The sequence below is a fragment of the Sitophilus oryzae genome, unplaced genomic scaffold (genome assembly GCF_002938485.1).
Source record: "Sitophilus oryzae breed Bouriz unplaced genomic scaffold, Soryzae_2.0 scaffold_1870_pilon_pilon, whole genome shotgun sequence".
NCBI lineage: Eukaryota > Metazoa > Arthropoda > Insecta > Coleoptera > Curculionidae > Sitophilus > Sitophilus oryzae.
The window spans coordinates 842,403-868,743 of NW_022146580.1; the positions used below are offsets into that span (position 1 = coordinate 842,403).

General features: G+C 29.8%; 2 protein-coding genes across 6 annotated transcripts in view; one reads left to right on the forward strand and one right to left on the reverse strand.

The window, feature by feature from the left end:
- The first annotated feature begins 109 nt into the window (after positions 1-109).
- On the forward strand, positions 110-13,189 carry LOC115883369 (E3 ubiquitin-protein ligase Bre1-like). 2 transcript variants are annotated; one of them, XM_030901736.1, is made up of 15 exons: positions 110-199; positions 311-545; positions 604-790; positions 840-1,028; positions 1,212-1,561; positions 1,620-1,751; positions 1,874-2,047; positions 2,102-2,303; positions 2,436-2,680; positions 3,283-3,479; positions 3,540-3,693; positions 4,726-4,959; positions 6,860-6,991; positions 7,050-7,242; positions 12,702-13,189. In XM_030901736.1, the coding sequence occupies exons 2-15, from the start codon at positions 393-395 to the stop codon at positions 13,079-13,081; spliced, it is 2,922 nt and encodes a 973-aa protein (XP_030757596.1). In that variant the 5' UTR covers positions 110-199; positions 311-392; the 3' UTR covers positions 13,082-13,189. The 2 variants fall into 2 exon arrangements, with proteins under 2 accessions (XP_030757596.1, XP_030757595.1); XM_030901735.1 differs by having other exon boundaries at positions 366-545.
- An 8,632-nt stretch (positions 13,190-21,821) lies between these two features.
- Positions 21,822-26,341, reverse strand: part of LOC115883356 (protein Tob1-like) — an 87,680-nt gene continuing 83,160 nt past the window's right edge. For all 4 annotated transcript variants that reach the window (XM_030901721.1, XM_030901718.1, XM_030901720.1 and 1 more), the window contains exon 6: positions 21,822-25,728. In XM_030901721.1, the coding sequence (XP_030757581.1) occupies positions 25,308-25,728 (421 nt within the window). In that variant the 3' untranslated portion in view covers positions 21,822-25,307. The remainder of the gene's footprint in view (positions 25,729-26,341) is intronic.

The window sequence follows — 26,341 nt, forward strand, 5'->3', positions numbered from 1 at the left end:
ATTAACTATTATTTGTTTGTGTAATATTTTTTTATGAAAATTTAGGCAGGTTTAAGAATATAAATTTATTAATTTCAAAGTCAGTTCCGGTGTAAAGTCACCTTAAAACGTCAAAGAAAATACGTGACATATGACGTATGAGTTTTTTCAGAATTTTTGAATATTTTTGTTTTTAAATTAATTATTAAACAAATATTCAGTAAGTAGATTTGTTTCATCTTATATCGTCTTTTAAAATACTTGAAGCACATAATTCGCTTTTGCTATATTCATATTTTTCGGTAAAATTAATGTCAGCTTGTTTTTTTAGGTTATACCCTTGTTATATCCATCATAATCATTCAAATATATTCATATTTTTCCAGATTTTAAACTGAAGTAAGCACTAAATCATGTCGAAAAGACATGCAGAGGAGCCTACCTCCTCTGGGGGCCTGCCCCCCATTAAGAAAATTCATTTTGAACCCCATTTAATTGGTCCTGTCTCTACTCTCGAAGAAATGGACATCAAGGTGCTTCAGTTCCAAAACAAGAAACTCGCACAGGTATAATAACTTGCTGTGACATTTTAAATTGTTCTAAATACATTTTAAACTGTTTTAGAGGATCGAGCAAAGATGCAGAACAGAACAGGAACTGAGACAACGGATAGAACAGCTTGAGAAGAGGCAAACTCAAGACGATGCTATGCTGAACGTGGTAAACCGTTACTGGAACCAATTGAACGAGGATATTCGTATATTATTGCAAAGATTCGATGCAGAAACAGCTGATGAGTCTGAAAATAAAAGTAAGGAACATTTCAAAAAACTCCAAGCACTAATTTTAGTGTTTTTTAGATGAAAATGAGGCTACTACGTCTTTTCTTATGCAGCTCTCAACTTGGGACAAGGACGAACTCAATGATAAACTAGCCAACAGAGTTCAAGTGTCCAGAAGGGCCGTGGCTAAAGTTATTCAGGCTTTTGACAGGCTTATGCAAAGAAACGAGAAAATTACTCTAGCTCTTAAAGGAGAACTAGAGGGACGTATGTATATTTTTCTTATTTTTTTTAATCATTAGTAATAACAATAAGTAAATGTAAAAGTCATTTAAAAATCACTTTTATACAAATTATTAACATTATTATAAACTAGAGTACAGGCCAAGTAAATGATATCTAGGGCTTGACCTTGCCAAAATTATCATTGTTTATCGTTCCTCATTCTAGAGGATGCCCCGTCCGTTGACGAAGCTATCCGCCAAACCAACATACAACTGCAAGCGGAAAACAGAAACCTACAGGCACTACACACAACATTACACGAAAAATACCACACAAACAGCTTGAAGGTGGCTGAATTACAGGACTCTGTAACGGCAAAGGAGACAGAAATAGCAGAGTTAAAAAACCAGATAGACGATCTTCAGTATGAGCTGGAAAAAGTGAGAAATAGGAACGATAAGTTGGAGACTCACTTGGCTGAAGCGGTTGAGAAAATCAAGGCCTATCATCAGTTGCACGGTGACCCTGAAAAGGGTGTTCAACAGAAACCTGTGGTGCAGAGCAGTGTTTCACAGGTTTGTTTTTTTTTTGGTGCCTTAAGATTTTTGAAGTATTTTTTTTTTAATTTTTTAGGCTAAATTGGAAGACCTAATGAAGGAAGTGGAAGAATACAAGGAATTGGCGAACAACAGGCTGCAAGAATTGGACAAATTGCATCAAACCCATCGTGAAACATTGAAGGAAGTGGAAAAATTAAAAATGGATGTATGTACTTAAATATTTTTTTGCTATATAGAGTGTTCCATTAGTCAGGCATCTTTAGTTCTTATAAAAAAGAACTTGTTGCAGAACACTGTAAAAAAATACAATTAAAATTTTTCTTTTAGATAAGACAACTACCAGAAAGCGTTATTGTTGAAACCACTGAATACAAGTGTCTCCAGTCTCAATTTTCTGTACTGTACAATGAATCCATGCAGCTTAAAACGCAGCTGGATGAAGCAAGGCAACAGCTGCAAACCAGTAAGAATGCTCATTTAAGAAACATAGAAATGATGGAGGTAAATATAAAAAATATTTTTTTAATAAGTTTTATTTTTAATTTTTTTTTACAGAGCGATGAGCTGATAGCACAGAAAAAATTGAGACAAGAGGTCATGCAATTAGAGGATTTCTTGGCTCAATTGAGAAAAGAATATGAAATGCTTAGGATAGAGTTTGAGCAGAATCTAGCGGCCAATGAGCAAACAGGGCCTATAAATAGAGAAATGAGACATCTGATCACTTCATTGCAAAATAACACTCAACAATTAAAAGGTAGACTTAATAATATCCTATAATATCTATTTTTGACTTTTTTTGTTGTTTTTTATTTTTTGTTTTATCATTTTGTAATATTTTTTATTAATTTTTATTTTGGTTTGTTGTTTTTTTTTATTTTTTAAACAGGTGAAGTGCACAGATATAAAAGAAAATATAAGGAAGCCAATGGAGAACTACCAAAATTAAAAAAAGAAATAGAAGATTTGCAAACTAAACTTACTCAAAAACAGGGTACCCATCAACAGGAATCTAAAGAGGCCATTAAAAAAGAAGATATCAAAGAAGAAGCCGACATTAAGGAAGAAGGAAATGCTCCTGTCAAAGAGGAACAGTCAGTGACGGATGTGAAAAAGGAAGGTGAAGAACAAGAGGTAAGTTACTTTTACTTTATTTTTTATTTTGTATATATTTTAACTTGTTCTGTATTTTAAAATTGTTATCCATTTTAATATTAATATGTAATCCATTTAAATATTGTTATTAAAATGGATTACATACACTCGAATTACTACACAAATTACAAAAAATTGTTGTAATCCATTTTAATTTTAGAATGTAATCCGTTTTATATTACAACATTTGACTGATATTTTATTTTTGACCTTATGTCAATTATGCTTGTTCTATATTTTAAAATTGCTATCCATTTTAATATTAATATGTAATCCACTTAAATATTTATATTAAAATGGATTACATAAGATCCCCAAGTTAGAAAAATATTCCACTTTAATTTTAGAGTGTTCTCCATTTTAATAACAATATGTAATCCGTTTAAATATTGATATTAAAATGGATTACATACGTTACAATCACTGCACAAATTACAAAACATTATTGTAATTCACTTTAACAATTGAGTGTAATCCATTTTATATTACAACATTTGATTGATATTATTTTGTTTCGACCTTAAAAGGGGAAATCGTTAGGATTCGTTATATTGTTAATTGCATAATTTTTGTTTTTTTAGCAAACAGCAGAAAATGCTGAAGGAGACAAGAATCAGGCGTCAGGATCTGGAGAAAAAAAGGATGTCAAGCAGGAGAAGAATATCATTAAGAAAGAGCAACAAATCAAAACGGAAAAAGATCAGAGAGAAGCTCAGAGGGCCAAAGAGGCTAAAATTGCTGAAAGCGAAATGATCAGGGACTTGAAGAATCAACTAAAGTAATTATACAGTTTTTTGAAACGAAATTATGTTAGTTTTTGAGTGATTTTTATTTTTAGGAAGGCTCTGAACGAACAGAAAGAAATGAAGCTTTTGTTGGACATGTACAAAGGAGTGAGTAAGGAACAGAGGGACAAAGTGCAGCTGATGGCGGCTGAGAAGAAGCTGAGAACGGATTTGGATGAAATGAGGCAACAAATGAAGAAAATGCAGGTAGGTCAAATGTCCCACAACGATTTTTTTAACTAGCAATATTATTACTTTATTTTTTTCTATAATTCGAGATCAGTATTTGTCAAAATCTCTGATTTGTTATTTTTTCACTCTTTTATTACGAAAATCTGATTTTTTTCAATAATAATATTAAAATGTGTCTTATTTTTTTAAAATTTTTAATTTCATTTTATTGATATATTGAAAAAATAAAAATAATTAAAAGGATTGATATGAAAATAAAATGTTTTAATAAACAAGAGACCATTGTTTATACAAATATCAACAATTGAATTTTATACTACAAGACTTCAAAATCAATGATATATTTTGAGCAGCAAAATTTAGTATTACTAGATTAAAACAAATTAACGTTCATCAGATTTGACTGGCAAAAATAATTGTAATCCATTTTAATATTACGTAATCCATTTTAACACATCCTTTAAAATTGTTATCCATCTTGAATACGTAATCCATTTAAATATTCATATTAAAATGGATTACATGCGATCTTTAAGTTAATAAAAAATAGTCTTAAAACTTATTTTTATGATTTTTTTAGTGAATTAGTACAATCCATTTTAATATTAGTGCAATCTGTTTTAATATTAGTACAATCTATTTTAACATATAAGTTAACTGTTAACCATTTGAATATCAATATATAATCAATTTCAATATTAATATTAAAATGTATTGAACTCTAATATTAAAATGGTTTATGCTCTAATATTAAAGTGTGTTACAATTAAATTTGTGACTTGTGAAGTGATTGGATCTCATGTAATCCGATCACACACTGGTTACAAATATAATTGTAATGCGCTTTGATATACAATACTTTTATTGTTATCCATTTCAATATTAATATTAAAATGTAACATGGTTTTTTTTGTTCTCTTTGCTTTCCAAGATTTTTAGTAATAATTGACTAACTATTAATAACAAACAATTTGTGATATATTCTTAAAAAAATCTGACCAGCAAGTGATTATATACGATTTTTTTTCTAAAATATCTTTCTAATAGGAAAACAAAAGAGATGACAAAAGGAAGTTAGCAGAAGATGAAGCTCTGAAGAAGATCAAACAGTTAGAAGAACAGAAATATGAGCTTCAGAAGCAGGTAGCTCTGCAAAAACCTTCAGATGGGAACTGGCCAGGGGGCGTTGTCCATCAAATGAGACCATTTGTAGGCTCCCATGAGGAGGAAGCCTTGCTAAATGAGATGGAGGTTACTGGTCAAGCTTTTGAGGACATGCAGGTACTAAAATTTCCTACACATTATTATGTTATATTTTTATTCTATGGCTATCTTTATTAGTGAAGCTCACATGACAAAATCTTGAAATTATTATAAGCTTCCTAATTTTTATACAGGTTTTGATAGGACTTTTTATCTCTAGTATCGTCGATTTGCGTTTAAGAGGGGATGCAATCGTTCCCATAGTAATTGTGTGTTTTAGGTGCAAGAAATGATCTTATTTTTCCTATCTTTGTCACATTTTTTCATTTACAAATTCTAGTATAATTTGTAAATGTTCACGAAAAAACCCGAAGAGCCAACCTCGGTTTCCAGGTCATTTCATCCACCTAAAAGACACATTTATCGTTTTTTTTTTGTGGACGGTAGGTGATTGTTGTGTCTTTTTTTATAAACTATTAGTTATTTAAGTGTACCATTGTTGCGTATAAAAAATTAAAATTAGTCTTTACTACAACTGTACAGTGTGAGTCAACGATAGAGTAAAGTGAATTATCTCATTTGTTTCGAGGTTTACAAAAAAATATTAAATATAAAAATTATAGGGATGGTTAAGATACACATTTTTAAATTATTATAGAGTATACAGGGTGCTTCAAAAAAGTGTGACGAATATAACATGTGTTTTTTTAAATGCGACACCCTATTTTTTATTTTATTTTTAGATGCTGCGGAAAATTCCATAACTTTTCTATATATAATGCTATATACCTAAAATTAATAGCTTTTGTAATATTTAAATTTGTTTAAACAAATGATAGATTGCAGTGTGATAAAAAATTGTCAATGATGGCATTGTTTATGAAGTTGGACAACTAATATTTTTGTAGGAGAATTTTATAGAGATATAGGAAAAGACCTATGTAAAAATATTTTAGTTAGATGCTACAGGGTGTTCAAAATATATTTATGAATTTCAGCTACTTAAAATTAAGAAATTTCAAATTTTTTAAATGGTACACCCTATATGTTATCATTTTTTCTGATAGATTTTACAAAACTCTTCAACTTTTGTTAACTATATCATATACCTATTTTTAATAGTTTGCGATTTATTCCAATTTTTTTCTATTTTTGCCCATATTTTTAATACAATTACTCTATAACATCATAGTTACCATGACAAAAAGTAATAATTATCACAATTTCATGTCTGTTAAGCAAGTTAAGAACAAAATTTGAATTTTAATTTAATTTGTTGTAATAAGTATAAATTGTAGGAGTTTTGTAAAATGTATCAGAGTAAATTATAATATATAGTGTGTCCCATTTAAAAAATTTCAGATTTTTTAATTTTAAGTAGTTGAAATTCATAAATATATTTTGAACACCCTGTATCACAACTAAAATATCTTTACATATATCTTTTTTCATCTCTATAAAACTCTCCTACCAAATTTTGGTACTCCAACTTCAGAAACTCACTTCATTGACAATTTTTTACCACATTGCAATTTAAAATTTGTTTAAACAAATTGAAATATTACAAAAACTATTAATTTTAGGTATATAACAATATATATAAAAAAGTTATAGAATTTTACGCAGAATCTAAAAATAAAATAAAAATAGGGTGTTGCCTATTTTTTTGAAGCACCACACTTTTTTGAAGCACCTTGTATACTCTATAATAATTTTAAAATGTGTATCTTTAATTTTTTTGTAAACCTCGAAACAAATGAGATAATGGACTTTACTCTATCGTTGACTCACCCTGTACAAAGTGTGACATTCTATAGGCATTATGATAGTGTAAATAGTTTTTTTTGTAAGCTCCCTCTTCCTCTGAATCAAAGAGAGTTTCAACATGGTTTCAACAAACAGTTACGGAAACGAAAATAAATCAAGTTTTTGCAGAAAATTTTATATTATCAGTAATATAACTATTTTTACCGCATAGGAACAAAATTCAAGACTGATTCAGCAGCTAAGAGAAAAAGATGACGCGAATTTTAAACTCATGTCCGAACGAATCAAATCAAATCAGTTACACAAGCTGGCCAGGGAGGAAAAAGACGTTTTAAAAGAACAAGTAAGTGTTTTTTTTTCTTTGTTACCCTAATTAGGATGATTTATAATGTGTTTTACAGGTGACTACACTGACGACTCAAGTGGATGCTGCGAATTTAGTTGTAAGAAAACTGGAAGAAAAAGAGAGGATACTGCAAAATACTTTGACGACTGTGGAAAAAGAACTGCAGTTGAGACAACAGGCGATGGAAATGCATAAAAGAAAAGCAATAGAGTCGGCGCAGTCGGCGGCGGATTTGAAGTTGCATTTAGGTAAGTTGTACAAATGAACTACCCTACTGAGTGTCTGTATTTTGCGCCAAAAATATAGGAAATGTTTTTTTTTGAATTGACATACGGTCTTAAATGGCGGCCGTGATGCACGAGCTAGCGAGAGGAAAAGTGGTAACGGCAGTGTTGCCACAGCTACCCCATTCGGTGTAGATCTACCCCTTTATAAAACAACTAGCGTGTACCCGCGACTTCGTTCGCGTCGAATTAATCATTTATAATGGTGATGATAAAGCAAAGCAAGAATTTCCATTAACATACAAACTGGATAAAATTTTCTCACATTTATGTCAGCACGAGAAAAAACAATATGGCGATATTATTATATAACTTAGTAATATCTGAGGGGTAGTTTGATCTCGTTGGAATTTGACTTTCGAAAAATCCGTTTGCCAAAAATAAGCTTTTTACGTCAAGCAGTTTAAACAGAATCGTGGTTAATCAATTACCCAATTTTTGCGAACACCCTGTATGATTTTTTAAAAAATTTCAAAATATGTAAAAAACAAAATAAATTTAACGTAAAAACTAACCGTTTTTTTTAAATAAAAAAATATTGTAATATTTGAGAGGCGTTTTCACCCTCTTGGAATTTGAGATTCGAGAAACCCCTCCTTATCGAACCTCTACACCCCACAGTCAATCCGTTTGCCAAACATCAGCTTTAAACGTCAAGTAGTTTAAGCAGATAGAATCATGATTACTCAATGGTCATATTTTATGAAACACCCTGTATAAATTTTTAAAAAATCTTAAAATATATAAAACAACAAAATAAAATATACGTGTTTAAGAGTGTTTCCGAAAAACTCACCGGTTTTTAAATAAAAAATATTCTAATATTTGAGGGGTGGTTTCACCCCCTTAGAATTCGAGTTTCGAAAAATCCCTTTTTATCGAACCCCTACACCCTAAAGTCAATCCGTTTTCCAAAAATCAGCTTTTACGTCAAGCGCTTTAAGCAGGATCGTGATTAATCAATAACCAGATTTTTCGAAACACCCTATATACATTTTTAAAAAATCTTAAAATATGTAAAAAAACAAAATAAAATATACGTGTTTAAGCGTTTTTTCGGAAACTTGGTCGTTTTTTAAATAAAAAATATTGTAATATTTGAGGGGTGGTTTCACCCCCTTGGAACTGGAATTTCGAAAAATCCCTTCTTATCGAACCTCTACACCCTAGAATCAACCTGTATGCCAAAATTGAGCTTCTTACGTTGAGTGGTTTGAGCAGGATCGTGATTAATCAGTATGTCAGTCACTTAAGGATTTTATACAGGGTTGTTCACCACATACGACACGGAGTATTGTAGCTAAACGATGAGATTTTTACAAATTGTAAGTTTTGGGTTCGATCACAGAATATCTAGCTACGCAACAGAAGCCTCGTTACATGTATAAAATTGTAGGTAGCAAAAGGAGACAGGCTTTAAAAGTCTGTCTCCAAATCAGATATTTTGATGTGGTAGTTTCGCTACTACATAATAGAGGGCAATAAATTTAAAAGAAAACAGTTTTCTACAAACAAAATTTAAAAGAATTTTGTGCAGTGTTGCCATTGTGTAATTCATATCGTAATACTTCCTGATAAAGCCTACCTTCAAATTTGCTACATCATTTAAACATATTAAAATAGATCAGAGCTGTTTTTTTCAGTTTGCCATGTTAGTTGGAATTAAATCTTATGAGCTAAATTACAATCACTTCCTGACGTTTGATTGTATAATTGAATCCTGAATTTTCATTATAATTCGGCGACAATATAATAAGTATTGTTCTACTATTATGATACTACTTCCTGACGTTCGATTGTGTTCATACCAAGTTCATATTGTATAATCGGGAAAAAACGGCGTTAGCGATAGCTATGAAATGAATATCATATTTAAAGTTATATGGGAAATGTCATCGATCGTCCTTTTCCAGCCAACTGGACGCCGTTTTTTTTCAGAAGCATATCAAGTGATACCATAATATAGTACTATATTACGATACATGGCATTCGATTGGGCTTAAACTTGGTATACTATATCTTCAGTGACATTGTAATATCATGGAGCATATAAAGTGGTACCTTCTATAGTACCATATTTGATGACATAGCAATATTAGGTACATGGCGGCAATAGGGCTTAAACTTGGTATACTACGTATTTTCGGTGACATTGTAATATGATGGTACTATGATGCATATCATCTGGTACCATAATATAGTACCATATTATGTACATGGCGTTGGATTGGGCTTGAATTTGGGATACTACGTATCTTCGGTTACATTATAATATGATGGTACTATAATGCATATAAAGTGGTACCTTAATATAGTACCATATTTTAATACCATTTCCTGGCGTTCGATTGAGCTCATATTTGATATATACTTGCGTATTTTTGATGACATTGCATTATTATGGTACCATGAAGCATATCAACTGGTACCATAATATAGTACTATATTACGTACATGGCGTTCGATTGGGCTTAAACTTGGGATACTACGTATTTTCGGTAACATTGTAATATGATGGTACTATGATGCATATAAAGTGGTATCTTAATATAGTACCATATTACGATACCATTTCCTGGCGTTCGATTGGGCTCAAACTTGGTATACTACGTATCTTCGGTTACATTGAAATATGATTGAACTATGATGTATATAAAGTGGTACCTTAATGTAGTACCATATTACGATACCATTTCATGGCGTTCGATTGTTCTTAAATTTGGTATACTACGAATCTTCGGTGACATTGCAATATTATGGTACATTAAAGCATATCGAGTGGTACCATAATATAGTACACTATTATGATATTATTTCCTGGAGTTCGATTGGGTCCAAATTTGGTATACTTGCGTTTCTTTATAAAGATTTGTTTAATTAATAATTTTAATTTATTCTACGAATTTTAATTTATTGTTCGATGTAGTTACAGCAACTTTTATGCCAACTAATATATTATTAATTGTACCTGTGTCACTTTTTAAAATCTACCTAGGTCTATATAAATAAAGTGGCAAACGGAAGAAATTTGTTATTATAGTATTTTTTAATCAGTTAACATTTTTTGTACTGCATTTTAATAATTTCCATTATTATTAAACTTATATTTCATTACTAACGTTCCAGCATTAATAAATATCACTATCAATCGCCCTGTATATTATTAATTTTAAAGGTAATTAAAGGTATTTTCTTAGTTAACATTATAAGGTATAGTGTATATTAAAAATGTATATGTTTTGTAATAATATACTTCAAACTATTTTAATAGCCAAAGGAATAATTAATATAAGTGTATTTGACAAGAAAAGAAGAATAGAAAGAAACACATACTGAATTATATACAATAAAAAGAATGGGATGCCAATTCAAGTCTTTTTGAATCTGGCAACTGTGCATATTTAGCCGAGCTATAAGGCCGTCGATCCAAAACCGAAAGTTCAAAATTTCTAATTATATTCTGATTATGATATTGTCGCGCCATCTAGTATTCTACTTGTGCAATTTTAGCTCTTTCATTTCGAGTATTTTTCTGTTGCGTAGCTAGATATTCTGTGGTTCGATGAAGGACTATTAGAGGTACAATTTAAAAATAATTTTACAAGATACAGAGTGTCCCAAATAAGTAAAAAATATCAAAGTTGTGTTTTTTTAAATGGAACACCCTGTATATTATTACATTTTTAGTTTCTACAATTAAAATAAAGGTAAATTTGATTAAGATTTATTATACTTAAACCTTACCGTTTTTGAAATATTTTCAATTTTGTGAAATTGCAGTAAAAATTTTAAGGCTTCATTTCTCCAAGGGTATCAAAGTTTTTAATACTAAATATTTACTGAAGTTTATTTACTGATCAGTTATTGTGTTAAATAATAAAATAATACTACCTTAGTACAGAGTGTCTAAAAATTTATTTTAAATAATTATTAGCTTCAAACGGCAATAACTTGTTTAATTTAAATGGAACACCCTGTATATTTTACGAGAATCAGATGCACAATTTAATTGTCTATCAAATTATATTATACCATTTTTTACCTATCTCTTTAAGTTTCCGTAGAAAATTTATTTTCTTGTAATTTAGAACTTATTTATCAATATATCCATGGACTATTGACATTTTAGATTATTTTTAAAGATGTATCAAATTTTTAAAGAGTACAGATACTAATATTGTCGATATAATTCGTTTATTTCATTAAAAAATAAAAAAAAACTGTTCAAATATTTGTTAAAGAGGACCAATTAATATGATCCAGTATTCAAACTACATTAACTGACTGTTTGCATTGATTAATAATAATTGCTCCAAATACTAAAAAACTGAATTTTGTATGGGCATTAGACAGTGTGATAAAAAGTAACACCTTAAAAATGATATTTCATTTTTTAATAAATGCTTATTTATAACAACAGAGACTTTAATTTGATAACTTATTATTATATTGATTTCTGACTCAAATCCACATTTATTTATAATAATTTAATAACGAACACAATTAAGTATGTAATTAATTAGTATATGGGCGCAAATAATGGTGTTATATTTAATTAATGGTATACTCTTTTATAAAGATTTAAATAGTTTTCTTTTTGCATACAAATGGGCTAGTAATATTATCGTTTTGCTAAAAACGATAATATTACTAGTCTGTACATTTTGTACATTTGTTGCTTTAAAAACAATCTAAAATGTCAATATTCCATTGATATATTGATAAATGAGGTCTAAATTATAAGAAAATGCATTTTATACGAAAACTTGAAGGGATAGGTAAAAAATGGTATAATACAATTTGATAGACAATTTAATTGTGCATCTGATTCTCCTAAAATATACAGGGCATTCCATTTAAATTAAAGAAGTTATTGCCGTTTGAAGCTAATAATTATTTAAAATAAATTTTTAGACACTCTGTATAAGGTAGTATTATTTTATTATTGCAACATAATAACTGATCAATAAATAAACTTCATTAAATATTTAGTATTAAAAACATTGATACCCTTTGGAGAAATGAAGCTTTAAAATTTTTACTGCAATTTCACAAAATTGAAAATATTTCAAAAACGGTAAGGTTTAAGTATAATAAACCTTAATCAAATTTACCTTTACTTTAATCGTAGAAATTAAAAATGTAATAATATACAGGGTGTTCCATTTAAAAAAATACAACTTTGATATTTTTTATTTATTTGGGACACTTTGTATCTTGTAAAAATATGTTTAAATTGTAGCTCTAATAGTCCTTCAACGAACCCCAAACTTACAATTTGTAAAAATCTCATCGTTTAGCTACAATACTCCGTGTCGTATGTGGTGAACAACCCTGTATATTAGTATAGATTTTTTAGAAACTTTTTTAAAGCTGCAGGTGTATCTAAATTTCTTCTCGCCAAAAATTATTTTCTTTTACAGAAAAATACCACTCTCAGATGAAGGAAGCCCAACAAGTGGTCGCCGAAAAAACATCTTCGCTAGAGGCAGAAGCCTACAAAACAAAGAGACTCCAAGAAGAAATAGCACAACTCAAGAGAAAGGCTGAGAGAATGAAGAAGATGGAGCTTGCCGGTACGACCTTGGACGAGGTCATGATGGAGGAAATCAGAGAGTATAAGGAGACCTTGACGTGCCCTTCGTGCAAGGTCAAACGGAAGGACGCGGTGTTGTCGAAATGTTTCCACGTTTTCTGTTACGACTGCTTGAAGACGCGATATGAGACGAGGCAGAGGAAGTGTCCTAAATGTAATTGCGCCTTCGGGGCTAACGACTATCATAGACTCTACCTGTCAAATTAATTATTTTAATTCTAGTTTTATGCGCCTATGTGTTTAGGTTAAGTGTATTAATTTTTTTAAATGGTATTTGATCAATTTCTGAGTATAAATCGTGTAATTTATTTAAAATAAAACGTCTTTTTAAGTAGTGTTTTACTTTAGTTTTTCTACTTTGGCATTTTTCTAGGTGGCTCAAAAAAGTGTGAGTGGATTGGGATGATTTTTTTTTAAATGGGACACCCTGTATATTATTGCATTTTTGGCTTCCTTTTAGATCACTTTAAATAATTTTAAGATATGAATAAATATATTTCGATAGGTTTCAGAGATATTAATAAATAAATAAAAAATATATACAGGGTGTTTCAAAACAAATGCGAAAAACTTTAGGGGGTGATTCCTTGTTCAAAATAAAGGGTAGTTTGCTTTATAAACGTTGGGTCAAAAGTCAACCATTAGGGAGATATCGCGGTACAAAGATGGTGGAAAAATAATGTTTTTATTTTTTATCCTGAAAACGAAAAGAGATAGACTAATGAAATTTTATGGAAGCATTACTGTTATGAAAACACCCTTTCATGTAATTTTTTTACTTTTTTAAAATGAGTGGAAGGGGTTGAAATAAACTACCCCTATCATTCTTGTTAACGAAGTTTAAAGAAAATTCTTATCAAACACATGCAAATACTTTAATTTGGATAGTTTAGTTTGTTTAGAAACTTTTTTACCTCTTGTGTTTTTTTGATAAAACTCACCGATTGGAAATTAAAAAATAAAATGTAAAGCATTACATGTCTGGACAAAAAATATTTTTAGATTAAGAATCTAGTGATAATAATGATAATAATAATCATCTAGATAATAACGTATTGCAGTAGAGTAATGTCAAATAAAATAATATTAGGAAAATCCTAAAAAGTAACAGCGACCGATTTTTTCCTAAAAAAATTACAGCAGCCCACTAGATTCTTTATCAGAAAATTTTTTTTGTCCTGACATGTAATGCTTTACATTTTATTTTTTAATTTCAAATCGGTGAGTTTTATCAAAAAAATACCAGAGATAAAAAAGTTTCTAAACAAACTAAACTATCCAAATTAATTTTTTTGCATGTGATTGATAAGATGTTTCTTTAAATTTTGTTAACAAGAATGATAGGGGTAGTTTATTTCAACCCCTTCCGCTCATTTTAAAAAAGTAAAAAAATTACCAGAAAGTGTGTTTTCATAACAGTAATGCTTCCATAAAATTTTATTAGTCTATCTCTTTTCGTTTTCAAGATAAAAAATAAAAACATTATTTTTCCGCCATCTTTGTACCGCAATATCTCCCTAATGGTTGACTTTTGACCCAACGTTTATGAAGCAAACTACCCTTTATTTTGAACAAGGAATCGCCCCCTGAAGTTTTTCGCATTTGTTTTGAAACACCCTGTATTTTTCAACCTTTATTAAAAATACAAGAACTGTCCTTTTTTTGCACTAGGGATTATGTAAAGTGATCTGAAAAGAAGCCAAAAATGCAATGATATACAGGGTGTTTCATTTAAAAGAAATCATCCCGATTCACTCACATTTTTTTGAGCTACCCTATAGAAGTTAAAATATTTTCCTGAAATACATCCTAGAATCTACTTTAGATTTGCACTTAAACAGAATTCCGGAGGAAAAAAGGAGCTACCCCAAGCAGCATTTGGACGTCGGGACAACGTTGTGTCACGCGACCAAACGTCGGGGCGCAACGTCGGCACAACCTCGTGCCAACCCTAGTCTGCACTAGTTTGGAGAATAATTTTTGGGTCGAAACGACGTTGGATACCGACGTTGGCTAGAAGCCTAATTTAGTACAAACTGCAACGTTGTTTAAAATCCTAATTCACAGAAATACAAAACTAATATGGCGTCTAAGTCGCGTTTTATCCTAAATTGGGATAATTATAGTAAAAATATTATATTTATAATTTAGTTAGAGACATATGTCAGATGGCAGTGAAGGAAAACAAAACAAAAGTATTTAAGTGTGGAGGATGTTTGAAGATCATAATTATTGAAACACTTTAACCGACTCTGTAACTCGTTACCCAAGGTAAAAAGTTAAACGCAAACAACTTTATTGATAAATGTATTGTTTCTACTTTAAAAAATACTAATGGGCCTTGAAATTAAAGAAGTTTTAAAAATTTTCTTGAATTTTTTTTTTAGTAAAATGAGAATAATTTATTCGCATTCGAAAAAATTGTTTCCGCGTATTTTTTAGGGTCAAATATTTCAAGTTAATGTATTCAAAAAGCAGGAATTGCTATTTTAAGAACGAAACATTTTCTTATTTAACAACATGGCGGCTTTAACTTTGTTGTTTTGGAGATTAAGATGGAGTAGTTCGAGTAGTCGCATACTGGACTAATAAAGTCGCAGTTCGGCCTTAACAGGTAGTATACTAGTCGCAAGATTGCCTAATTTAGTCATTCTAGAGTCTAGCTTGTGCCGCCCTCTATAATCTAAATAAACGAGGAAGTGTCGGTAATATATGTCGATGTATATTTAAATTTAGTTTTATATGTACCTTTCTTATGTCCCATTTTAATTAAGTTTTTTTTTTATAAAAACAAAAACAGCACTGAACTGTCTGACTGAACAGAACAATGAATTGAAAATTTAAGATTTAAGGTTATGGTTCAATACAGTTGCAAAAAGGTAGTGACTCTACGTCCTACCAACGTAAGAATAAGGAAATCTAAACAACGTTGGAATTAGTAAAACAGACGACGTTTGCATAACGTTGGAATAGGTCCTGAAACTGACGTCGGAAAACTCTATATTATCCAACGTTGTAACTACGTTGTCCAAATCACCTAAAGATCACTTAAGCAAAAAAGTTACAAGACAACGTTTATTCGACGTCGCAGAAGCTTCTACTTTGCTGTAGTACTAGTCCAACGTCGGCACAACGTTATAAAAACGTTTAAATTTATTTTAATACCCAAGGTAGGGAGCTAACTATTTTTTGTAACTAATCCAACGTTGTGATTAGTAAACATGTGGTCGCAAGTCGTGAAAATGCTACTTGGGACAGATGCCCGACGCACTATTGCCGGACCCTCTGTATATGAACGAATTTAATGTAGAAATAAATAATAGGGGAACGCGGAGGAAAGGAATAATAGGGGAGCATCGAACAGAATGTAACAAAAAAACAACGACTGCTTATTAATGCACAAACATTTTAATATAAACTTAAAAATGGTACAACAATATGAAAAATTATAGACTATCAATATACACATATTTTCTTACTTATTTTATAACGGGATGGAGAGAACCGTTCTCACTAATAATAATATTGTAATGAATATATTAATAATAATAGTAATAAGTTTTCTTTCTAGCTACGACTTAGTCACAAATATCAATATTTCATTTAATATAAAGATGTTTTTTTATGTCTTATTAACAACCTAACACAGATAGTAGTAGTGACATACACAGTTATTAAAAAATTGGATTTTCGGTTTGACAATAGCTCTAGAGAGCTCTGTATCATCTTGATTTGGTTGTATCTCTTTCTGAGCTATTGTCAAATCAAATTCTTTTGAGTTTTAAAAGCTACGATATTATAAAAAAGATCCATCACATACCACTATATAGAGGTCAGTCCATTCTAAGTACTAAAAGATATTTTTTTCTTTTCTTATCTACAGGGTATCCCAAATTCGAGTTTTGTCATTGGAATCTCGGAAACTAGAAGTCAAAATTGCGCAATTGGATGCTGATCACCTTAGAAGTTTAAAAAATCAGTTTATTTTCTAAGATTTTTGAAAAAAAAAACGAATATTCTTGATTATATTTTTAATTTTTATGATTCTATTTGAATAGATAAAACAAAATAGGTTTTACATTCTTATTGCTAGGTACTTTTTTCTTATACAAGACGGTGTTAACAGATTTCCAAAGAGACGTTTCGTTTTTGAGCTTCTCGAATTTGGGACAACCTGTACAGAGAATGGTTACAACAATTTTACAACGTTGCTTTTTTCCTTTACATTTTCAATCTACGTCTGAACACAACCATTTTGTATTATTTTATCTATAAAACAGTTGTAACCACTCTTCTAATAAGATTATTTCTGAGACATTTTTTCTCAAACTTTAAATTCGAATTTTTTGAACTGAATTTTAAAAGATTTTTAAAGTGAAAAACTTCTTTATGCGCTGGGAGTAAAATTTCAAGGCCGTGACACATAGTGTTGCACAAAATCAATTTCTTGTCTCCAACAATTCAAGACAAGAAATTTTCAAAGTCTTGTCTTGCAGATTTCTTGAATGGCAAAGTCTTGTCTTGTCTAGCAAGACTCTTGAAATTTCTTATCTTGAAAAATTTTACTTAATTTTAATAATATTTCTATATTTTATTTCATAGAAAGTGTCGTATACAAAATGTAGTACAGAAAAATGAACAACAACGATGCTAATTTTAGCAAAAAAAAATCTTAACACACCACAAACGAACTACGTCAACTCGCCCGTTTGACGAAACAGGATTTGTTACTTTTATTTTTTATGGTATATTTATTTCATTTTTTTATTATGGAAGATTGGTTGGAAAAGTTTGAACACAGGGTGTACGGAAAGGTCATGCTAGAGTGTACTATTTGCGCTATTTGATACTACTTTTTGTTCGCGGAGCAATTTCGTGCATGAAAAGTAGTACCAAATAGCGTGTTCCACGAATCCACCATTAGTTTCAACTACCGTTTTTTTTTATAATACCATTATGCCAATATAATTTTGTGTATAATACCAATTACCAATATACGGTTTGTAGCCTCGACTTGAAATGAAAAATGAAAGTATCTTGAATTCAAGAAATCTTGCAAGACTCTTGAAATTTCTTGCATATTAAAGTCTTGTCTTGAATTTCTTACAAGAGTCTTGGTCTTGCAAGACTTTTTCAAGACTCTTGTGCAACACTAGTGACACACGTGCTAGTGGTAACAAAAAGTGATAACGGCATAGAAATACGTAGTGTTCAACAGCCCACGTGTTTATCAGAAATATTTGTTACACCTAAAAAACTATTTTTTACGTATTTAAAACTATTTCTTACACGTAAAAACTGTTTTTATATGTAAAAACCCTTTTTTTTACATATAAAAAAATATTTTTTACGCTGTATTTTTTTTTAACTTATTACTTTTGTAACATTTTCTATTTTTCTATTTAATAGTTATTAGTAAGAAAATTAGTAAAAAGCTAAAAAATATAAAACTCATTGAAATCAGTAAACATAGATAGAATTCAAAATACTCTCGGATAGAACTCTATATTTACTTATTTCTTTGTTTCTCTTTTTTCTTCCAAAATTTATGAATTATAACTAAAAGATTCAAAATACAGCACAGCCATAAATAGTTCAATTACAACTGTTCATTAAAAAATATTTTTTAGTTTCATAAAATTCGAATTTGGCGCCATATATTTTAACCGTAACCTTATTTTTCCTCTTTTGCTTCTAATTATCTATCTAAAAATTGTAATTAATTACGAAACACCGATTTTATATAAACGACATTTTGTTTTTATTTATTTTTTTCTAAATATAGATGAAAGGGTCGATATTTATATCATTTTTATTATTATATACAGGGGAAATAAAAAAATGCAAAGTTACACGAAGCGAGTATAGAAAATAATCTATAATAGTATATAGCTAATATTATTTAAGAATCATGTACATTTTGTAGCCTCTGTTACTGACTTCATCAATTTCATTGCTGATTTCTTCACATTCTTTTCTTTCGTTCACACTTGGTGTGAAATAAACCAACGCCTTCGTAGTGAGTGTAAGTCAGTGAACAATATATCAGGTAACGACTAACATGTGCCTTTCCTCCATTTTGTTTTCTTTGTTTCGCTATTTATTTATAAAAAATAAAGGCCATCCCTCGAAAAAACTTATAAAAAATACTTTATATTTTTTAGATATTTTTATCCATTTATAACTGTTATTTTGGTATAACAGTTTGCAATAGTTTTTACTTCCTGAACATATAACAGGTATGAAAATAACATTGAGTGTTCTTGACGTTAGATTCCTATTTCTATGATATGAAATTCTACAATACTCGAAACAGTTGTTTAAAAAAAAAACAGTTATGGCAATAACAGTCCATTGGCAGCGACCAATTGCGATGTAATTGTGAAAAAAACAATGTAATTGTTAAAAAAAAAAATAACGGATTTGAAAATGGCATTGCTCTCAGATTATATATAACAGTTTTTTTTAAATAAATATATAGAAAATTCTAATACCTGTAATTTTCTATATATTTATTTAAAAAAAAACTGTTATATATAATCTGAGAGCAATGCCATTTTCAAATCCGTTATTTTTTTTAACAATTACATCGTTTTTTTCACAATTACATCGCAATTGGTCGCTGCCAAAACAATGTAATTGTTAAAAAAAAAATAACGGATTTGAAAATGGCATTGCTCTCAGATTATATATAACAGTTTTTTTTAAATAAATATATAGAAAATTACAGGTATTAGAAGTGTCTGTACTAATGTAGAATTCATTTCATCCTAATTTAAGTTTTGAATGTTAAGAAAACTGTTATTTGAATCTGTTACTTTAAAATAACAATAACAAGTGATTTTGAACAGTTATTTTTAACTTATGTAGCAGTTACTTGTTTCTTTCTTATGTTTTTACTGTCAGGAAACCTGTTATTTTAAGCTGTTATTTTGAAATAACAGTATCAAATTATTTTTAACTGTTATTTCAACTGTTATTTTTAACTTGTGTAATATTTGCTTGTTTCTTTTTGTTGTTTTGACTGTCAAGAAACCTGTTATTTTAAGCTGTTATTTTTAAATAACAGTAAAAAGTTAGTTTCAACTGATATTTTTTGGAAATAATAGTTACATAGGAGTTTAAAAGAAGTTACATCTCCATATTACTCTTGGAATATCTAATTACTAACTATATTTTAAAGGTTTTATTACAAAACACTTATAATTAAAATAGTTAATTTCTTTTTCTAATAACTTCTAACCATATAAAGTATTTTTATATCAATTCGATTTTGTAAAGACGCAATTCAATCACTGTTTTGAAACAAAGAAATACTGTTACGGAGAAAACTCAGCTTTTAATCCATCTCAGGATTACAATGACCTAACGGGTAATACATATACTTTTTGACTAAATCTATACGTAAGTACTGCATGTAGTACTTAAGGTTTTAGTAAGAATATAATGTAAAAAAGCTACTCGTTTAAAAAGGATTAAAAACTACCACGTACAAACACAGAAGAATTATATAATTTTTTATGCCGAAACCAGGGTAACACCAATACAGAAAATACTGTATTTTTTATTTTCAATCTCAGAGAAATAAGTAAACCGAGAGTAGGTATAAAATAGCTCTTGACCTACTTGTTTACATCTTCCAATGTTATTATAGACACTTGTGTTGAGTAATATGTAACAGTAACAGTGTTTTAGTTTTGGTTATTAAGTATTTTACTTTATGTTGAATGTTAGATGTTAGATTCTCTCTGTATTTTTATTTATTTTTCTGAGTTTTTAACTATTTTCTGTTTGGTGTTTTCACTGATCGGATTAGTCTCAAAGTTATTGCATTATAATTTTTTTGGGAGACCGCACCATAGTTACAGGGTGGTCAAAATAAATTCTAGTTCATTCTGAATATTGATAAAAAAAAAGCTAAAGTACGTTACAGGACCGAGAAACAGTATTTTCTTCATCTTTCAAAGCTTCTATAGCGCAAATACTATTCTTTAGTTTGTTTTAAACCCAAAATGAACGAGAATATGTTTTTCCAACCAGTATTTTCCTAAAAATTCCCCCAAAAAGAACGTGGATACTACCGTTCGGGTGCATTTTCTTACTTCATGATCATTTTAAATTTACCTAGGTCACTCCTGAGTAGTAAAATGTAAAGCATTTTTCAATCACAACGATAGACTTCTCAGTATCTATCCATAGGGAAAATATTCCACGACAATGCCTTCACTCGCCAATGGTAAGCGTTTTATTTTTATTTTTTCTACAGTTTTTACTTTTTTTTACTTTATATATGATATACCAGGGTGTACTAAAGTTCTTCAGGGTCTTTGGTGGCCCTGCTGGTATTATTTATTGCAGTTTTTTAAATATAAAACTTCTCTAAAGATTTGAGCTTTCTACATATTATATATCAAAATGCTTTCGACTTTTCATAATAAGAAAATATCAATATTTATACCAATACCACATTATATCTGATTTGGTTTTTTCAATATGTCTTTTTTGGCGAGTTATTGACATGTGTCAGGATTCTAGATAAGCGTTTTAAAGATTTAATTTTGATTTTTTCGTTGAAGATATCAGTAAGTCTTTAGCTTCAAGATCCATAGATATTAGATTTATTTTTTCAAGCTAGTTGCTGTTTTCAAACTGTTTACTTTGGGTGCATATACCTGTTTTGGGTGCCTTCGTTACAGTAAAGTAAATTAAGTTGGTATTTTAAGATACATTTTTGTCTGTTTAGTGTAAAACTTTTTTAATATCTTTGGATCCAAAACCATGAATTACCATAGCCACTAAAGGAATAATCTAGTACAATATACATAATATACATATCAGGTACACAGAATAACAAAGTGCTAAACAAAGAAAGGAAAAGAACAAAAGAAATAAAAAACAAAAAACAAGTCATAACAAAATATATATATTAATATGAAATTCAACAAATACAAAGTAAAAAATAAAGGTGAAAAAGTAACAAAAAATCAAAGCAGTAAAAAATAGCGTATCTTTTCTTAAAATTAATAATAATAATAATAATAAGAAACAAAAAGCACATCTATCTAGACCATGCTCTATATTATACATATAGGGCAATACTGGGTTTTGAGGCAAAAAAACTAATCAATAATAGGAGAAGGTGGGGTAAAACATATAAAGGACAAAATTATTTAACTAATTTTGAGTGGTTTCAACCCCTAAAAGATGTAAAAACCTAAAAATTTGCCTCAGAGTAGAAAAAAAACAGTTCATGAGTTTACAAGAGTTCATAAGTTAAAAAAATAAAGCACAAATAAAAAAGATATATCACAATCTTAAAACAGATCATATTAGGTATTTAGTATAACGTTATAACGTCATGAACTATTTTTTTTCTATGAAATTTCATCATATTCAGACCTAGAAGACTGATTTACAGAAACCAAGAATAGTTTTTGGTTTCTGTCAGCATAATATTATGCGATCTTCTTTGTTTTCGTTACTAAGTATATTTCTGGTATCTAAGTTTTTCCTAAGTTTAATCATATATTTATATAGTATTTTATATTGATATGCCCTACACATTAATCGATTTAAAAAAAAGGATTATAACATTTTGGGGGACTAGATGATAGCTTGAGCTTTTTCTATCATTTTAATCATATATATCTCGTTCTCATATACAAAAATAAAAAAAATACATACGATATATAAAAAATCTTCACTGGAAACGCACTATTTATAGGCTACACTATGTATCGAATACTGTAAACACCATATATAAAGTAAGAAACATCTATATATTTATATATAAACTTTCTAAATTCCTACTTTCTTCTTTATAAAAATCTAAAAGTATATTTTAATTATAATATATCAAGCTTTTTTGGATGATTTCTATCATTTTCATGTCCGTTACTTGGGCGAAATAGTCATGATCTATTTCTGATCAATTTCAGAAGCGATTCTAATGATTCTACTACTGTCTTTCTCCTTCCTATAATATAAAAGTTTTTGGTGATGTTCTCGTATAAAAAATAACCTACTACGATTTTTTTCCTCGCAAAAAAAACCATTTTAAAGAGTTCGAACTTATAAGGGGGGCCACACACCGACAAACTTATATGTTACTGATTCAGTAACATATTCCAAGTTCAATACATTCATAATTACAGTCGTAGTTAATGTTGATTTATAATTAATTTTCTGCAAGGTATATAAATCTGGAAAATATTGTGTCAAAACTTGATATTATACTTATTACTGAGTCTTTTATTCAGTGGATGAAACGTTTTATTCTTTGGTGTAGTTAAACAAAATCTTTTTTTGTTGGAAATATGTATTTTTAATATTGTTATCTTAAAAATGTTTTCAAATATTTTGTTATGTTTGAAGAATTTCGACGCTATATACAGGGTGAGTCTTAATTAAGTGCACATATTCTTAAGGATGGTATATTTCGATCCCAAGAACATGTTGTGAAGTTTTTTTCGCCAAAGAAATATTGAATATTTTTTGTTTTTCGAAAAAAATGTAGTTTTTTTGTCAGTTAAAAAACATAATATCTTGATGATCTCTCAACATAGGTAGTAGATTATATTTAGAGAAAAGATAACCAAAAAAAATTAGTGATTCTCAAAATTTAAGCAAAAACTAGTAACAGTAAAATAACTCTTTTTTTAGACTTACCTATTTGAAAAATGGCAAAGAAGAAATATGTTTATTTTATCGAGATTAACCAGTTCTAAAAACATGCGCCCTTATTTAAGACTCACCCTGTATATATAGTTTTTATTAGATCAAAAAATTCCTTATAATAATGATTAATTTTGAGTAAAAAATTGACAAAATCAAGTAAGATGGACGTATCAAACATACAACAATCCTGCCAGTGTGCGTCCCGTATTATTTAATGAAACTTCCATCTAGACTATCTATCTAGACGAGGTTAGGACTCGACAAAAATTTCCCCATTAAGAAAAATATATTTGTTTTTCTCCCATCGTTTTCACTTTTTCCGGTATATTTTTTCATTTTTACCTTGGTGAGAAATACTAGAATTTTTTTCCTACAAAAATATGTATATGTTATGTATAAATAATTATAAGTTACATTATGTACAAATTATTTTAATATTAGAGAGATCACTGGTTCCAAGAGAAGTGGAACTTTTTTTACTGGTTACTGCATCGACATATTTTTTCCCGTTATAAAGAAACTTATTATACTATATATATTTACAAATTTACTCAATTACTATGCGTTACTCTCGATTAATTTACGTAAAAAAATAACAAATAAAAATATCAAATTTAAGCAAATATAAAAAGTAGGAACTATTCAACTAAGACAAATATAAAAATCCACAAGAACTATATATGGTTTTCTTTTTTTCCTATTTTTTTTTGTACATTCGATTTGTTACAAATAAAAAAACCAACACTATTTTGTATGTTTCTTGATTTCTGTGATGTATAGATAACCATACTACGCTTACTACGACATCGTTTTTTTTTCTAGACAGACCTGCTGAATGTATTTTAAAGTTTAACATATTTTGTTCTAGTGGGCCGATTTTGTGTGATGATTTTTTAAACAATTTGTAGATAAATTATTTAACTTTTTAGTGTCTCGTTCTAAATTAAAATTAAGAGTTTCCATCTGTCAATTATACCAGGAAAAACAAAAGGTTCATATTTCGGTGAAAGTTTGAAACACCCTCTAGAATATGTTAACAAAGCAAGGTATTTTAAACAGGGTGTTTGAAACTTTCACCAAAATATCAACATTTTGTTTTCCATCGTATAATTGACAGATGGCAACAACATCATTTTTAATTTAGAAAGAGTCAGTTAATTTAGCTACAAATTGCTTAAAAAATCACCAAAATCGGTTCAGTAGAACACAAAATATAAAACTTTAAGATAGATGAAAATTTTAAGTGAGCGTACAAACATACAAAATAGTATTTTTACAAATATGGAGTTGAAAAATTTAACAGTTTTGAATTAGGTTTTGGTTTCATTCCTTTCAGGTTTTTTTTTGAGCAGTACTGTATAAGTTACAGAAGCAAACCCAATACAGAGCTGTCAAATTTGAATCAATTTCTACAAAGATAACGTCATATGTTTAGGAATTTTTATTATTTAATCAGGTAATCTTTTAAAATAGTTTTTTGGGGGGTTTAAAATGTTACTACAAAAAGGAAACTGGGTACGGTCTGTCCCTGTATAATAATCTTCCCAGTTTTCTATAGGGACCGATAAAAAAGGAAGTTGTTATAGTTTTTTTTATAATATTCCAAGTCTTCAAAACATATTGTGATTTCTAGCTTATAACTAGATTTAGACGTTATCTTCATAGACATAACCTTCATAGTACCACTAAAAACCTCCCATCCTCGCAGAAAGACACAATAGAATCGCAAGACGCCTCCATCTACCTAGCTCCCACCTCAATTAGCCACCAGCAAGTGTTGGTACTGTCCTGCATTTCCATAACCCCAGTTGTTCTCCAGCAAGTCCTTGTTCTGCGCACCGTTGGACCCCATTCCGCCGCTGGGGGGTACGTTCATACCGCCGGTAGTGTTGTTGTTGGGGTAGAACGGTCCGAAGGGGGAGTTATCGAAGGGGAAACTCAACGGGTTGCTCTTGGTGGGGGGATAGAGGTCCCCAGGGCTCAGGAACTGGTTGGAAGACTCGAACACCGACCTTGGGGGAAAGGGAGGGGGATAGTGGCCGTGCGGTGGGAAGTAATAGGCGGAGGGGTCGGGGGACAGAGCTCGGCTGCCTGGGGAGTGGTGCGGGGGTTGCTGGTGCATTTGTTGTTGCATGGCGCGCTGTTTGATGTAGTTGGAGAATTCCGTCGGTGACATTCTGTAAAGAAAAAGAAAAATATATATTTTTGAATTATTTTTTGAATATACAATTATTGTAATTTTTTTTAAAGGTTGCTATTAGACTTGGATCAAGGCAAATTAATAAAATTGCGTGTATCTCATCAAGAAGGCCGAAATCGACAAAATATTATGAGACAACTTTTAATCGGCATTAAACTGCTTACACTATTTCGCTAACGAGAGAAAAAAAAAGTCAGTGGCGTACATCCTTTTTTTAGAAAAATATTCCAGTGATAACCCATATGCACGTCTCTGGTGAATATGCCAACCATGGACATATTCGGCGTCGAGTTGACACTCTCCTAGTGTATTACGAGTTTTTGTTTTAAATGAACAGTGTTGTGATACTTTAAACGCAAAAATTTTTACTAGCAGATCTTGCAGTCGAACACTGTTCTTTTTAGAACCACTTTTAGTGCGATGTGTACAAGATAGCTTAATAGCCAATGCAAAAACTCATCGCAATCCTATTTTGAACGGGAATGCGGTAGTAATGGTCCTTTATGTCTCTCAAGTGCTGTTAAGGAGGTGAGTTTTGTTGATGTAAATATTAATTATTTATATATTTATAATTAATTTATTTTTGCTTC

Excerpts from the sequence above, each read along its gene's own strand:
- LOC115883369 (XM_030901736.1), top strand. The coding sequence starts at position 393 with ATGTCGAAAAGACATGCAGAGGAGCCTACCTCCTCTGGGGGCCTGCCC. Across the intron at positions 1,752-1,873 it reads TGGAAAAATTAAAAATGGAT|ATAAGACAACTACCAGAAAG; the intron begins GTATGTACTTAA and ends TTTTTCTTTTAG. Across the intron at positions 3,694-4,725 it reads AACAAATGAAGAAAATGCAG|GAAAACAAAAGAGATGACAA; the intron begins GTAGGTCAAATG and ends TCTTTCTAATAG.